Consider the following 17,870-nt stretch of genomic DNA (forward strand, 5'->3'; position numbering starts at 1 on the left):
TGAAGGGAGACTTGATAGAGGAATACAAAATGATGAGGGGTATACAGACGGTGTAATAGAAAGCAGGCTTTTTCCACTGAGGTTGGGTGAGAGCAGAACTGCAGATCATCAGCATAGGGTGAAAGGAGAACATGAGGGGCAACTTCTTCACTCAGGGGATAGTGAGAGTTGGAACGAGCTCTCAGCAGAAGTGTTGGATGTGGATTCAATTTCAACATTTTAGAGAAATGTGGATAGGTACATGACAGGAGCAATATGGAGGGCAATGGTCTGGATGCAGAATAACAGTTCAGCAAACTTCTGCAGGCGTACTGTTGAAAGTGTTTTGACTGGTTGCGTCATGGTCTGGTATGGCAGTTGATCACACGGGAGAGTAAGAAGCTGCAGAGAGAAGTGAACTTAAACCAAACCATCATGGGCACACCCCTCCCCACCTTCAGTAGTACCTACAGGATGCCATGTCTCAAGAAGGCAGCGAGGAGAGAAGAGCGAGCAGCGCGCCGCACGTGCGCAGCCCTCCGGTGAAAAATGGTATCGTATCCGTTAAATAGGGGCCGTGGACAATTCTGATTTGATGGAGATGGACATGAAAGCACAGAGGAACATAAGGCCCGTTCGCTGCTGTCGTTACTGCGCGGTCGGGAATCTTCCGGAGGGAAGGCCTCAAAATCCCCTACTTTGCCTGCTATTGGTGACCGAGATGGAGGTCGAATCATTCGGATAGAGATGGCGCTCAGTACTCGGTGTCGGAGAGCTGATCAAAGCTCGAAGTTTTCGGATGACTCAGAGTCGGACTGTGGTCGGGCATGGCAAGGAGAGTTTTTCTTCCTTCTCCCGTCTGCGTGTGATGTGGGACATTTGAGCGATTTTGAACTTTTACTGTGCTCATGGACTTCATCAAGTTATGGTATTGTTGCACTGTTGTAAGTATATGTTATAATTATGTGGTTTTGTTAGTTTTTTCAGTCTTGGTCTGTCCTGTGTTTTGTGATATCACACCAGAGGAAATATTGTATCATTTCTTAATGCATGCATTACTAAATGACAATAAAAGAGGACTGTGTGTCTTCATAATCTAATTCAGAACATTCCAGCATCTCACGCTAACATCGGGCAGGAGGTACAGAAGCCTGATATTCCACTCTAACAGGTTTCAGGGTATTCTGGTTTTCTCCCACAGTCCAAAGATGCACCATACCAGTTAGTAGGTCAGTTGGTCATTGTAAATTGTGCTGTGATGAGTTTAGGGGTAATCGGGGTTGTGAAGTTGTTGGGGCAGTGTGGCTCGAAGGGCTACTCTGCACTGATTCAATTAATTGATTGATTAATTGACATAGTTCCTGGGTTGTCCTGGGAGGGTGTCAGCTTTGAACTTCATCATATCTCCTGAGAGAACCCAACAGCTTCCAGTGTTGACAATAAAGCCACACTCAGGGAAAAAAAATGTCATTACTGCCAGCCAACAGATTGAAATTGGAATTGGAGCAACACACACAAAATGCTGGAGGAACTCAGCAGGTCAGGCAGCATCTATTAGTCGATGTTTCAGGTGGAGACCCTTTATCAGTACTGAGGAAGGGTCTCAGCCCGAATCTTCAACTGTACTCTTTTTCATCGATGCCGCCTGACCTGCTGAGTTCCTCCAGCATTTTGTGTGTGTTGCTCTGGATTTCCAGCATCTGCAGATTTTCTCTTGTTTGGAATTGGAATTGGTTTACTATTGACACATGTACAGTGAAAAGCTTGTCTTGTGAACTGTTCATACAGATCAGATCATTACACGGTGTATGGAGGTAGAATAAGGTAAATCAGTAACAGAAAACAGAACGAAGTGTTACATTTACAGAGAGAGTGCAGTGCAGGTAAACAATAAATTGCGAAGTCATATTGAGGTTGATTGTGAGGTCAGGAGTCCATCTTATCGTGTGAGAGTGGATTCTACAGTCTGATAACAGGCTGTCCCCGAGCCTGGTGGGACGTGCTTTCAGGCTTTTGTATCTTCTGCCCGATGGGAGGGGGAGAAGAGAGAATGTCTGGGATGGGTGGGGTCTTTGATCACGCTGGCTGCTTCACTGAGACAGTGAGGAGTGTAGACAGAGTCCATGGAGGAGAGGTTGGTTTCCATGAAGTGCTGAGCTGTGTGCACAACTCTCTGTGGTTTCCTGTGGTCATGGACAGAGCAGTTGTTGTACCGAGACGTGATACATCTGGGTAGGATGCTTTCTACGGTGCACCAGTGAAAACTGGTGAGGGTCAACGGGAACAAATAAAATGCCACTATTTCTATATCTGAAGTCAGAGAATGGTTGATCTATAATGAAATAATTACTTATTCTCCCTGCTTTACACTTGTGTCTGCGTGGCTAAGTACAGCTCCAATGCCAAGTTCAAGTTTGCTGATGACAGCTCACTGTCGCAGGCTGAATCAAAGGTGGTGACGAACAGCATACAGGAGGGAGATTGAAAACCTGGCTGAGTGTTGCCATAACAACAACCTCTCACTCAATGTTAGTAAGCTGATTATGAACTTCAGCAGGAGGAAACCACAGGTCCCTGAGCCAGTCCTCAGTGGAGGATTGGAGGTGCAAAGGGACAGTAACTTGAAATTCCTTGGTGTCATCATTTCAGAGGGTGAGTCCTGGGGCCAGCATGCACGTGCAGTTATGAGAAAAGCACAGCACTCCCACTACTTCCTTGGGATTTTGTGGACACTTAAAACTTTGAAAAACTTCTGTTGGTGCGTTGTGGAGAGCAGATTGACTGGCTGCATCACAGCCTGGTATGGAAACACCGATGCGCTTAAACAGAAAATCCTACAACAAAATAACGGACATGACCCAGTCCATCATGGGGAATGGACCTGTGATTGTGGGTAGACCTACAGAGAGTGCGGCCGTAGGAAAGCAACGTCCATCATCAGGGTCACCCACCACCCAGGTCATGCTCCCTGCTCACTGCTGCTTCAGGAAGGTGGTACAGGAGCCTCAGGACCCACATCACCAGGTTCAGGAACAGTGAGCACCCCTCAACCATCAGGCTCCTGAACCAGAGTGGAGAACTACGCTCAACTTCAACTCACCCCATCACTGAAATGTTCCCACAACCTATGGACTCACTTTCAAGGACTCTTCATCTCATGTTCTTGATACTTATTGCTTATTTATCATTGTTTCCTTTTCTCAGCTCAAGCTGGTAAAAGCTGAGGTACGGGCATAACCAAACACACTCATTTCTCAATCGCCAGGAACTTTCGAACTATTCTAGTGTTGTTTAGTACTGTGGCTTTCTGAAGATTTAAATAAATATTGCTGTGTAGGCCTAATTGTTTAATGCCATTATGTAGTAATTTTGGGATGATACCAGTTGGAGATATTACTACTGGGGTGATGTATACAATTATTGTTACTTTGAACTTTACTTCATATTCTGCATGGAGGTCCGTGACCAGAGGTGTGCCTCAGGGATCTGTTCTGGGAACCCTACTCTTCGTGATTTTTATAAATGACCTGAATGAGGAAGTGGAGGGATGGGTTAGTAAGTTTGCTGATGACACAAAGGTTGGGGTTGTTGTGGATAGTGTGGAGGGTTTTCAGAGGTTACAGCGGGACATTGACAGGATGCAAAACTGCGCTGAGAAGTGGCAGATGGAGTTCAACCCAGATAAGTGTGAGGTGGTTCATTCCGGTAGGTCAAATATGATGGCAGGATATAGTATTAATGGCAAGACTCTTGGCAGTGTGGAGGATCAGAGGGATCTTGGGGTCCGAGTCCATAGGACACTCAAAGCTGCTGTACAGTTTGACTCTGTAGTTAAGAAGGCATACGGTGCATTGCCCTTCATCAATCGTGGAATTGAATTTAGGAGCCGTGAGGTAATGTTACAGCTATATAGGACCCTGGTCAGACCCCACTTGGAGTACTGTGCTCAGGTCTGGTCACCACAGGAAGGATGTGGAAGCCATAGAAAGGGTACTGAGGAGATATACAAGGATGTTGCCTGGATTGGGGAGCATGCCCTATGAAAACAGGTTGAGAGAACTTGGCCTTTTCTCCTTGGAGCGACAGAGGAGGCGAGATGACCTGATAGAGATTAAGATAATGAGAGGCATTGATCGTGTGGATAGTCAGAGGCTTTTTCCCAGGGCTGAAATGGCTTCCACAAGCGGACACAGTTTTAAGGTGCTGGGGAGTAGGTACAGAGATGTCAGGGGTAAGTTTTTTACTCAGAGAGTGGTGAGTGCGTGGAATGGGCTGCCGGCAACGGTGGTGGAGGCGGATACAACAGGGTCTTTTAAGAGACTTTTAGGTAGGTACATGGAGCTTAGAAAAATAGAGGGCAATGGGGAAGTCTAGTAATTTCTAAGGTAGCGACATGTTCGGCAAAACTTTGTGGGCCGAAGGGCCTGTATTGTGCTGTAGGTTTTCTATGTTTCTATGTTTCTAAATAAGCAAATGTTACGCTGCAAAGTCACAATGAGGTTCTACTGCCCTCTCGAGGCTGCTTAGAGGACTGCGTGGAGAACTGCTGGCCCCCTCTTCCATCTCATGTTGGAGTGTTAAGTTAATTAGGTCTGGCAGCTCCAGGAGAGAGTCTACTGAATCCTCCCCAGGACTACTGTCTCATTACCCCGGAACAAGAGCAGGGGAACAGCAGTGCCTCACAACACTCATCTCCTGAACATGGTGTGAAGGGCTGTCCCTCCCTCAGTACTAACCCCTCCCACAGTGTGACTCTCCCTCGGTACCACCCCTCCCACAGTGTGACCCTCCCTCGGTACCACCCCTCCCTTAGTATGACCCTCCTTTGGTACCAACCCTCCCACGGTGAGACCCTCCCTCGGTTCCACCCCTCCCACAGTGTGACCCCCCCCCCCCTCGGGACCACCCCTTCCGCAGTGTGATCCTCCCTCAGTACCACCCCTCCCACAGTCAATAAGACATGGGACAGTGAGGGTACGACTGACAGGCTGAGTGATGTAATCTATCCGTCCTCACTGTTACGTAGTCTGTTCCTCCATCTCTCCTGCCTGTCTGTGGCCAGGGAACTGAAGCCGTAAGTTCGACTTGGGGCTGTGGAATAAAGCAGAAAGTGCAAATTAATGTTTTTTTTCCAAAAGAGGTGCGTAATGATTTAGATTCCTTCTCCAAGATGAGCTGCCAACCACAGTTGATGAGCCCCGTCTGGCCAAAGCGGCTGGTTTTAAGGTGTCAGTAACCCGCTTTGCCCCTTCTCCTGTCAGTAGAAACGGTTCACTGGGTTTAGTAGCTAAGCCACAGGTGAAGGCCAGGGGTTGCACCTGGTTGTCAGAGGCTATTTGAGATGCACACCATTGGGAGCATTTAGTAGGTAGTGGGAGTTTGTCCCCAGAACACTTCCCCCCACCCTCACCACCCCCTCTAGGCTAGGGCAACTGTGATCTCAATCCTCGGCTGCCTTGCCCCTACTGAGGGGAAAGCTTCGGGAATAAACGCTGAGGGAATAATCCGGAGTTGGAGTCCCTACGTTGAGTCCAATGCTGACTGGCAACTCCAAACCGTATCGGTCTCTGCCCTTTCTTCGGATTGTCAGCTGTGTGGAGAGGGGAAGCCTGCTGTGTGGGCAACAGCTTGCTCTCCGTATCGTACTGCCCCGGCTTGTGTATCACGTGGACAGATGGCACGCAATATCCATGCTCGACCCTGACCACTGGAACGTCTCAAATCTATATTGATTCTATTTGAACATGTTAACAAACTGCAGTCATAGAAAACAACAGCAAAGAAACAGGCCCTTCGATCCATCCAGTCCATGCTGAACCACTTACACATTTGAGTGAAGAATCTATATAGGATCTTTCGAGGGAAATAGGAGACACGAGAGGCTACAGAACCAGCCTCTGGAATCTCCTGGAGGAACTCAGCGGGTCAGGCAGCATCCGTGGGAGCAAATGGACAGTCCATGTCTCAGGTCGATCTGTATCGATCTGCCTTTAAAGACCATGCTAACTTCACTGCTCTCGCAGATAATAGGGCACAATGGTAGTGTAGTGGTTACAACTCGGGGCGTCAGAATTCAGAGTTCAATTCTGGCAAAATTTGTACTTTTTCCCCCACAGGTGTGTGGGTTTCCTCCGAGTGCTCTGGTTTCCTCCCACAGCCCAAAGACTTACTGATTAGTAGGTTACATTGGTCATTGTAAATTGTCCTGTGATTAAGCTATGGTTAAGTGGATGGGTCCTCCAAGAGGACCAGAAGCTTGTTGTGATTTGGAGGCTTGCCTGCCTCAAAGACCCGGAGAGCTCGGCTGACTGGAGTCAGGGCCTTGTGCGTTGGCTCCTGGTAGGGTCACCCAGGCCAAAGGGTAGAGGCCAGACTAAGAGTGGTCCACCGGTCCTCCAGGTTTGGGGTTGAGCTCGGGGCTAACAACCCTGACTGGTAAAACAAAACTGTATAGAAACAGCAATGAAGAGTCCTTCTACATCTGAGTGGCCAAGGACAGACAGAGATGGAAGACCTGCACTGTAATGGATATCAGGACGGCCGGCTCGTTGGGCCAGAAGGATCTATTCTGTGCTTATCTCTCAATTTAAAAATCTCTAAAAATAGAAATAAAATAAAAATATACTTCCGAGAACTCAGAAATATCATCCTTAATTATGAACTTTAAAATTTTACTAATCATGAAGGTTAGGCTAACCGGCCTGTGTTTCATCCTGTCTTTTGCTCTGCTCTCTTCTTAAACATGGTATTTGTGATTTTGCATTCCTCTGGGTCCCTCCCTGCCTCAAGTTATCACTGAAAGGTCAGTACAAATGCCTCCATAATCTCTTCAGCTACCTCTTTCAGAACTCTGGAATGTACTCCTTCTGGTCCTGGTGATTTATCTACCTTCAGAGCTTTTAGCTTCTCCAGCACCTTCTCATTAGTAGAAATAAAGTTCGGGTAACCTTCGACAGATCGTTAATGTACAAAGTGAAAAGTCGAATTCCCATTGACGAAGGGTCAATGAAGAGTTCCAACCCAAAATGTCAACTGTCCATTTCCCCCCCACTGATGCAGCTTGAGCTGTTGAGTTCCTCCAGCCTGACCTGTTGAGTGTCTTTAGAACGTAGAGTAGAGAGATAGAACATTTCAGCACAGCACAGGCCCTCTGGCCAGCAATTTTGTGCCAACCTTTCAACCTGCTCCAAAATCAATATAACCCTCCCCTCCTACATAACCCTGCATTGCTCTATCATCCATGTGCCTAACGTATCTCTCCCTGGCAGAGTGTTCCACATGCCCAGCTCTCTGCGTGTAAAGAAGTTACCTCTGACATCCTCCCTACACTTGCTTCAATCACTTTAAAATTATGCCCCCTCGCATTAGCCATTTCTGTGGCTAATTGTGGGGGGGGGTGGGGGGGGGAATGTGTGCAGTTACTTCATGCTGCCGCCAGGTGGTGATGTAGTTCACCAAATGGTCACAAGTTGTTAATGGGCTCACACACAAAACGCTGGGGAACTCAGCAACCCCGATGGAGAGGGATACCCTGTCAGGTAATTGGTGAGACCAGGTGAGGAGGAAGGTGGGTGGATCAGGGGGAAGGTGGGTGGGTGAGTGAGGGGGAAGGTGGGTGGGTGAGTGAGGGGGAGGGTGGGTAGGTGAGGGGGAAGGTGGGTGGGTGAGTGAGGAGGAGGGTGGGTAGGTGAGGGGGAAGGAGGGTAGGTGAGGGGGAAGGTGGGTGGGTGAGTGAGGGGGTGGGTGGGTGAGTGAGGGGGAGGGTGGGTAGGTGAGGGGGAAGGATGGTGGGTGAGGGGGAAGGTGGGTGGGTGAGTGAGGAGGAGGGTGGGTGGGTGAGGGGGAGGGAGGGTGGGTGAGGGGGAAGATGGGTGGGTGAGGTGCTGGCTCCTGTCACAACTCAAGGTCTTCCATCGATGCCGGAACAGCTCCGATGACATTGGAAACATAATACTCCCAAACAAACCAGGATGCTGCCTGGATTAGAGAGCACGTCTTATTGAGCGAGCACGGGCTGTTCTGTCTGGAGCGAAGGAGGATGAGAGGTGACTTCTTGGATGGAGTGGACAGCCAGGGACTTTTTCCCAGGGTGGAAATGGCTAAGATGGAGAGGAGATCATTTTAAGGTGATTGGAGGAACGTATAGGGAGTAGGTCAGAGGTGGGGTTTTCGCACAGAGTGGTGGGTGCATGGAACGCCCTGCCAGGGGTGTGGGGAGTGGTAGAGACAGGCACATTAGGGACATTTAAGAGACACACATCAAAGTTGCTGGTGAATGCAGCAGGTCAGGCAACATCTCTAGGAAGAGGTACAGTCAACGTTTCAGGCCAGGACCCTGACAGTCCTGATGAAGGGTCCCAGCCTGAAATGTCAATTGTACCTCTTCCTAGAGATGCTGCCTGACCTGCTGCGCTCACCAGCAACTTTGATGTGTGTTGCTTGAATTTCCAGCGTCTGCAGAATTACTCGTGTTGACATTTAAGAGACTGGATTTAGTGCTTTCTCGGCATATATGACAAATAAGCTCTTCTTGGGCTGCTGGTCGGGTACAGGTATCGATTTTAACCAACGTATCAATGACAAACTCTGCTATCTTCATCAAGGATGATGCCTGGGTACATCTAGTCCGGTGGTATTCATACCCCCATCATCTCTCCCTCCTGATTGGTTAGTCCTCAACCAATCGGGTTTCTGTTCTCCTACATTGTTTACAATCGAATTCCAGTTCTTACTTAGAGCGAGACCTTTGTCTTTGTTAAAATTCTTTTCCTCTTGTTTTATTTCAATGGCTTCTTTACCAGGCAGTCTCAAAACCCAATGCTGTGACCCAGGAGAGCTTTGTGCTGTCTAAGTCAATCCTACGGCCATTGCAAATGCAGTGTTCTGCTACTGCCGATTTCTCCAGGTAACACACACAGATACCCGTACACCTGTGCTCCTTGATGCGAGTTTCCACAGTGTGGTCCCGTCTGGCCAATATACGCTGCTCTGCATTCACAGGGAATCCTGTAAATGCTAGTCCCAGGTCGTCTTTAACAAAGGTAAAGGGTTCGCTCTACATAAGAACTGGAATTGCATTATAAACAAAGTGGGAGAGCGGAAACCTGATTGGATGAGGACTAACCAATCAGGAGGGACAGATGACAGAGGTATATATACAGGAGTACTGTGTCCAGTTCTGGTCGCCTCACTATAGGAAGGATGTGGAAGCATTGAAAAGGGTACAGAGGAGATTTACCAGGATGCTGCCTGGTTTAGAAAGTATGCATTATGATCAGAGATTAAGGGAGCTAGGGCTTTACTCTTTGGAGAGAAGGAGGATGAGAGGAGACATGATAGAGGTGTACAAGATAATAAGAGGAATAGATAGAGTGGATAACCAGCGCCTCTTCCCCAGGGCACCACTGCTCAATACAAGAGGACATGGCTTTAAGGTAAGGGGTGGGAAGTTCAAGGGGGATATTAGAGGAAGGTTTTTTACTCAGAGAGTGGTTGGTGCATGGAATGCACTGCCTGAGTCAGTGGTGGAGGCAGATACACTAGTGAAGTTTAAGAGACTACTAGACAGGTATATGGAGGAATTTAAGGTGGGGGCTTATATGAGAGGCAGGGTTTGAGGGTCGGCACAACAATGTGGGCCGAAGGGCCTGTACTGTGCTGTGCTATTCTATGTTCTATATACCACCAGACTAGACATGCCCAGGAATCATCCCTGATGAAGATGACAGAGTTTGCCATCGAAACATCGGTTAAAATTGATAACTATACCCGGCTGGAAACCCGAGAACAGTTTATGCATTTTCACATGTGGATGATAGAAAAATGGGTGGTTTTTGAGGGAGGAAAGGATTAGATTGATTTTAAGAATAGTTTGAAAGATTGGCAAAGGGCCGGTACTTTGCTGGAATGTTCAAGTTTCTAATACAGTATTTCAATTGTGTCTTTTTTTAAAAACTACTTTTGGAAAAAAGAAAGAAGGAAAAAAGAACCCCTACTAACTAGAACAAAAAAAAAACCCTACTAACAAAAAAAAACCCATTGGGAGCTCAACCCCGGAGCTATACACCATACAAACTTCCATAAAAGAAAAACATCAATCCACCAACTCAAATCCATTTAAACAAGAGTCAGAAGGAATCCATCTTAATTAACTCAAATCAAATGAACCCCACCTTTTCTCAAAGTCAAATCGAGGATCAAAAGTTCAACTTCTGATTTTCTCCAAACTAAGACCTGAGAGAACCATTGTATCAAAGTGGGAGCAGAGGCATCTTCCCATTTCAATAAAATAGCCCTTCTGGCCAATAATGAAACAAATGCAATTACATGTTGGTCTGATATAGAAATACCATGAATATATTGAGGGATTATACCGAACAAAACTGTCAATTTATTAGGTTGTAAATTAATTTTTAAAACTTTAGAAATTGTAGACAAAATAGATTTCCAAAATTGTTTCAATACAGAACACGGCCAAAACATGTGTCAGTGTAGCTGTCTCAGTTTTACATCTATCACACTGACTATCAACATTAGGAAATATTTTAGACAGTCTCTCCTTTGTCAAATAGTAATGATGTACAGTTCTAAATTGAATTAAAGAATGACTGGCACAAATCAAAGAATATTTAACCAACTTCAAAATTCGCAACCAATCCTCTGTTATCTAGGTCATGTTAACTCTCTTTCCCAATCTTGCTTAATCTTAAGTAAAGGATAATTGTACTGTTGTAATAGTAAATTATAAATTTTCCCAATAAAACCTTTCACTAAAGGATTCATTTTTAAAATAATGTCTAACAGGTCAGCATCCTGTATATATGGAAAATTACTTAAATATTCTTGTAAGAAATGTCTGACCTGAAGATATTGCAAGAAATGTGAGCACGGGAGAGAGTATTTAGTTACTAATTTCTCAAAAGACATCAGTCGGCTTCCTTGGAACAGATCCATGAAGGAATAGACTCCATTATTCCTCCAAAGAAAAAAGGTAGAATCACTTAGTGAAGGTTTAAATAAATAATTTCCATAAATTAAACTGAGAAGGTTAAATTTATTGAGATTAAAAAAATTACGAAACTGGTACCAAATTCGTAATGACTACTTAATCATAGGATATAAATTTAGATTAGAAATTTTGGCCAGTTGTACAGGTAAAGAAGCTCCTAATAACAAAGTTAAATAAAATTGTTTCACAGCTTTCAATTCCAAATCAAATTCACCAAGGTGGTTGTTCATTTTTATCAGCCCAATATAACCAAGAACACAAATAACATACATTAACAGCCCAATAATACATTCTTAAATTAGGCAGAGCAAGACCTCCATCCTTTTTTAATTTTTGTAAATGATATTTTCCAATTCTTGGTCTTTTATTGTTCCAAACAAAAGATGAAATAATAGAATCAACCTGATCAAAAAACTTATTAGTTAAAAAAATAGGAAGGAATGTTTTGAAATACATATAAAAATTTTGGTAAAATCATCATTTTAAGTGCATGAACTCGGCCAGCTAACGAAAGTGTAAGTGGATTCCATCTGCAAAATAATTGCTTCATAAAATCCACTAAAGGAACCAAATTAGCTCTGCAAAGGTCTCTGTAATTTTTAGTGATAATAATACCTAAATATTTAAGAGTCCTTAACTTTAAAAGGAATGTCATCATATATAGAAGCAGAATCATTGAGAGGAAAAATTCACTTTTATAGAGGTTCAGTTTATATCCCGAAAACTTTCCAAATTCATTTAATAATTTCAATAACCTAGGAATTCAATTGTAATCTAAAAATGGTGGATTGATTTATTAAATATTTGAATGAAAGTGGCATTTCACACTTTCCACTAGCAATCATCCTGAGGGATAAGGAGTTTTCAAGTTGATAAAGTTATTTTAAACTCTGCCATGAACAGTCCCAAACCCGGCTGTGAAAGGAGGAGGGTTGGGTATGAACTCCCCATGGACAGTCCCAAACCCGGCTGTGAAAGGAGGAGGAACGGGTATGAACTCCCCATGGACAGTCCCAAACCCGGCTGTGAAAGGAGGAGGAACGGGTATGAACTCCCCATGAACAGTCCCAAACCCGGCTGTGAAAGGAGGAGGGACAGGTATGAACTCCCCATGGACAGTCCCAAACCCGGCTGTGAAAGGAGGAGGAACGGGTATGAACTCCCCATGGACAGTCCCAAACCCGGCTGTGAAAGGAGGAGGAACGGGTATCAACTCCTTATGGACAGTCCCAAGCCCGGCTGTGAAAGGAGGAGGGTTGGGTATGAACTCCCCATGGACAGTCCCAAACCCGGCTGTGAAAGGAGGAGGAATGGGTATGAACTCCCCATGGACAGTCCCAAACCCGGCTGTGAAAGGAGGAGGAACGGGTATGAACTCCCCATGGACAGTCCCAAACCCGGCTGTGAAAGGAGGAGGAACGGGTATGAACTCCCCATGAACACTCCCAAGCCCGGCTGTGAAAGGAGGAGGGTTAGGTATGAACTCCCCATGGACAGTCCCAAACCCGGCTGTGAAAGGAGGAGGAACGGGTATGAACTCCCCATGGACAGTCCCAAACCCGGCTGTGAAAGGAGGAGGAACGGGTATGAACTCCCCATGGACAGTCCCAAACCCGGCTGTGAAAGGAGGAGGAACGGGTATGAACTCCCCACAGACAGTCCCAAACCCGGCTGTGAAAGGAGGAGGAACGGGTATGAACTCCCCATGGACAGTCCCAAACCTGGCTGTGAAAGGAGGAGGAACGGGTATGAACTCCCCATGGACAGTCCCAAACCCGGCTGTGAAAGGAGGAGGGTTAGGTACGAACTCCCCATGGACAGTCCCAAACCCGGCTGTGAAAGGAGGAGAGTTGGGTATGAACTCCCCAAGGACAGTTCCAAGCCCGGCTGTGAAAGGAGGAGGAACGGGTATGAACTCCCCATGGACAGTCCCAAACCCGGTCGTGAAAGGAGGAGGAATGGGTATGAACTCCCCATGGACAGTCCCAAACCCGGCTGTGAAAGGAGGAGGGTTGGGTATGAACTCCCCATGGACAGTCCCAAACCCGGCTGTGAAAGGAGGAGGGTTGGGTATGAACTCCCTACTAAGACCTTAAGATATAGGATATTTGGCCAATCGTGTCTGCTCCATCATTCCATCATGGCTGATCCAATTTTTTTCTCTCAGCCCCGTTCTCCTGCCTTCTCTCCTTATCCCTTCATGTCCTGACCAATCAAGAACTTATCTATCTCGGTCTTAAATATAGGTATAGACTTGGCCTGTACACCTGCCTGTAGCAATGAATTCCACAGATTCACCACTCCCTGGCTGAAGAAATTCCTCATCTCCATCCTAAAAGTAGGCCTTCTATTCTGAGGCTGTGTCCTCTTTCACCATTGGAAACACCCTCTCCACATCCACTCTATCAAGGCCTTTCACCATTTGATAGGTTTCAATGAGGTCAGCCCCTCATTCTTCTGATCTCTAGTGAATACAGGCCCAGAGCCATCAAACGCTCTTTATGTGACAAGCCGTTCAGTACTGGAATCGTTTTCATGAATCTCCTTTGAACCCTCTCCAGTGTCAGCACATCCTTTCTTAGATAAGGGGCCAAAATTTTTCGCAGTACTCCAAGTGAGGCCTCACCAGTGTTTTATAAAATCTCAACATTACATCCTTTCTTTTATACTATAGTCTTCAAATGAACGCTAACATCGCAATTGCCTTCCTCACCACAGACTCAACCTACAAACTAACCTTTAGGGAATCCTGCACAAGTAGTCTCAGGTCCCTTTGCACCTCAGATTTTTGTATTTTCTCTCCATTTAGAAAATAGTCAACCCTTTCATTTCTTCCACCAAAGTGCATGACCAGATACATCCCGACACTGTATTCCATCTGCCATTTCTTTGCCCATTCTCCAAATTTGCCTAAGTGCTTCTGTAGCCTCTCTACCTCCTCAAAACTATCTGTCCTTCCACCTACCTTCATATTGTCTGCAAATTTTTCAACAAAACGATCAATTCCATCATTCAAATCATTAATATGTAATATAAAAAAAAACAGTCCCAAACAAGACCCCTACGGGACATCACTAGTCACCAGCGGCCAAACAGCCACTGCTTTCTCCATGCTAGAATCTTTCCTGTAATACCATGGGCTCGTAACTTGTCAAGCATCCCCATGGACAGTCCCAAGCCTGCTTCTGAAAGGAGGGGGTTGGCCATGGGGCTAGCAACCTCATCTCATGAAAGCCCAGAGCTACACCCATTCCGTCCCCATCCCGTAAAAACCCAGAGATACACACATCCCGTCCCCATCCCGTAAAAACCCAGAGATACACACATCCCGTCCCCATCCCATAAAAACCCAGAGATACACACATCCCATCCCAACCCGTAAAAACCTAGAGATACACACACATCCCATAAGACCATAAGACCATAAGACAAAGGAGCATAAGTCGGCCATTCGGCCCATCGAGTCTGCTCCACCATTTTATCATGAGCTGATCCATTCTCCCATTTAGTCCCACTCCCCCGCCTTCTCACCATAACCTTTGATGCCCTGGCTACTCAGATACCTATCAATCTCTGCCTTAAATACACCCAATGACTTGGCTTTCACTGCCGCCCCGGCAACAAATTCCATAGATTCACCACCCTCTGGCTAAAAAAATTTCTTCGCATTTCTGTTCTGAATGGGCGCCCTTCAATCCTTAATTCATGCCCTCTCGTACTAGACTCCCCCACCATGGGAAATAACTTTGTCACATCCACTCTGTCCATGCCTTTCAACATTCGAAATGTTTCTATGAGGTCCCCCCCCATTCTTCTAAACTCCAAGGAATACAGTCCAAGAGCAGACAAATATTCCTCATATGTTAACACTCTCATTCCCGGAATCATTCTAGTGAATCTTCTCTGTACCTCTCCAACGTCAGCACATCCTTTCTTAAATCAGGAGACCAAAACTGCCCGCAGTACTCCAAGTGAGGTCTCACCAGCGCCTTCTCGAGCCTCAACATCACATCCCTGTTCCTATACTCTATTCCTCTAGAAATGAATGTCAACATTGCATTTGCCTTCTTCACCACTGACTCAACCTGGAGGTTAACCTTAAGGGTATCCTGCACGAGGACTCCCAAGTCCCGTTGCATCTCAGAACTTTGAATTCTCTCCCGATTTAAATAATAGTCTGCCCGTTTATTTATTCTGCCAAAGTGCATAACCATACACTTTCCAACATTGTATTTCATTTGCCACTTCTCTGCCCATTCTTCCAATCTATCCAAGTCTCTCTGCAGACACTCTGTTTCCTCAGCACTACCGGCCCCTCCACCTATCTTTGTATCATCAGCAAACTTAGCCACAAAGCCATCTATTCCATAATCCAAATCGTTGATGTACAATGTAAAAAGAAGCGGCCCCAACACTGACCCCTGTGGAACACCACTGGTAACTGGCAGCCAACCAGAATAGGATCCCTTTATTCCCACTCTCTGTTTCCTGCCAATCAGCCAACGCTCTATCCACGTATGTAACTTTCCCGTAATTCCATGGACTCTTATCTTGTTAAGCAGCCTCATGTGCGGCACCTTGTTAAAGGCCTTCTGGAAATCCAAATATACAACATCCACTGCATCTCCCTTGTCTAGCCTACTTGTAATTTCCTCAAAAAATTGTAATAGGTTTGTCAGGCAGGATTTTTCTTTAAGGAAACCATGCTGAGTTCTGCCTATCTCATCATATGCCTCCAGGTACTCCGTAACCTCATCCTTGACCATCGACTCTAACAACTTCCCAACCACCAATGTCAAGCTAACAGGTCTATAATTTCCTTTTTGCTTCCTTGCCCCCTTCTTAAAGAGCGGAGTGACATTCGCAATCTTCCGGTTCTCCGGAACCATGCCAGAATCTATTGACTTTTGAAAGATCATCGCTAATGCCTCCGCAGTCTCCACAGCTACTTCCTTCAGAACACAAGGGTGCATTCCATCTGGTCCAGGAGATTTATCTACCCTTAGACTATTCAGCTTCCTGAGTACTTTCTCTGTCGTAATTGTGACTGCACACACTTCTCTTCCCTGCCACCCTTGAGTGTCCGGTATACTGCTGATGTCTTCCTCAGTGAAGACTGATGCAAAATTCTCGTTCAGTTCCTCCGCCATCTCCTTATATATCTACTCTCACCTCTCTTTTACTCTTCATAGACTTGAAAAAGCTTTTAGTATCCTCTTTGATATTATTTGCTAGCTTCCTTTCATAGTTCATCTTTTCCCTCTTAATGACCTCCTTAGTTTCCTTTTGTAAGCTTTTAAAACAGGGGCGGTGCTAAGGTGGTGCTAGTTGGGGCTATAGCCCCAGCAAAAATTGCAATAGCACCAGCGTAGCACCACCAAGAAATTAACTGAAATTTCACATACAAATTGCAGCTGCTTTGCTTTCTCTGCATGGTTTTGAATACAGCTTGTTTCTCCAGTTGATCTAGTGAAGCAGCACCCCCAATTACCATAGCATCCATGCAGCAATAAAGTTATAAACTCTGTCAGATCCACTCTACACTTCTGCTTATTCATTCGTTGTCAGTGTCTTGCCGTTGCTGTCCTCAGATTAGTTAAGCTGATCTAAGATCACTTAAGATGGTGATGTCACTCACTCTCACTCACGTGAGAAATTGATAGTATACATCCAGGCACAGATCCGTGGTCTCGCGAGACTAACGGATGCCCCACACACACATGCACATTGTGATTTTACAAGCTAGCGTGGGCCTGGCGCGTGCATTATTTTGGCGGCGTGAAAAATGGATCGATTTTTAGTGAGAAAACGACCTCGTCCAGAAGAATCAGTGGTGTCTCAGCCTGCGCCTGTCTTAATTGAAAGTGACACGCAGAAAGAAGTACGTGGGGATGAGGACGACAGCAGTTCATCAAAGGAGTGTGAGGGCGAAGTAGAGGAACAAGAAATGGAGCAGGATTCGGAAGAGAACGTGGATGAAGCTGCTCTGAGTGCTAGTGGGAATATTGTTAGCGATGTTAACCAGCACCCTGAGGAAGGACCCCGTTGGCCAGCATTGAAAAAGTACCCTTTGCTGCTCACAACAGTTTGCCAATCAGCAAAGGAGTTTTATTCGTGGCTGGTTTGACTGACTGGATATTCAATCACGAAAGATCCTACGTTCTGCTTTGCGTGCAGGCATTTCCTGTGTGGAGGACATGGGTTCCATTCTGAGTCTACCTTCACTGTCACCGGTTACTGCAACCGGCAGAAAGCTACAACAGCTTTCAAAACCCACCATGAAAATGCAGCTTATAAGTTTGCTATGGAGGCACGGTCTGAATTCAGATTTAGAAAACAAGACGGTTCAAGATTGGGAAATATGCTTGACAAAGGACAAGCAAAGATTGTCCAAGAAAATCCTGAGTATATGAGAGCTGTGGTTGAGTCTCTAGCAAGGACAGACAGTGAATGACACAGTGGAATTTCTAGCTCCAATGAGACCCTACCACGATGTATTTATAGATTTATACAAACTAATCTGCATATCACTTACTCTACCTGTGACATCTGCCTCATGCAAACGGAGTTTCTCTTGCCTCAGACGCCTCAAAAACTACCTAAGGAATAGCAGCAGCGATGCCAGAACAGCAACTTGGCCCTGTTGGCCATAAACAGCTGGAGGACCAAAGCACTTGACATCCAGAAAACCATTGATGCTTTCGCCACCAATCACAACAACAGATGGATTGAGCTTCTCTGAAAACATCAATGGTGAGTGCAGTTGATTTTTTAAAAATTTGGGCCAAGACTAATGCTGATTATTATTATTATTTTGTGGTGGATACCCCATAGTCCTTATGTTTCCTGCAAATCCTAAACTATTACATTTACTGCTTATTAA

At 45.7% G+C, this 17,870-nt stretch overlaps 1 protein-coding gene across 1 annotated transcript in view; it reads right to left on the minus strand.

Annotated features, from left to right (window-relative positions):
• mical2b (microtubule associated monooxygenase, calponin and LIM domain containing 2b) overlaps positions 1-17,870 on the minus strand; it is a 262,965-nt gene that overhangs the window by 42,892 nt on the left and 202,203 nt on the right. The window contains exon 29 of the mRNA XM_072272895.1: positions 4,996-5,070. Within this exon, the coding sequence (XP_072128996.1) occupies positions 4,996-5,070 (75 nt within the window). The remainder of the gene's footprint in view (positions 1-4,995; positions 5,071-17,870) is intronic.

This window comes from Mobula birostris, chromosome 11 (assembly GCF_030028105.1).
Source record: "Mobula birostris isolate sMobBir1 chromosome 11, sMobBir1.hap1, whole genome shotgun sequence".
NCBI lineage: Eukaryota > Metazoa > Chordata > Chondrichthyes > Myliobatiformes > Myliobatidae > Mobula > Mobula birostris.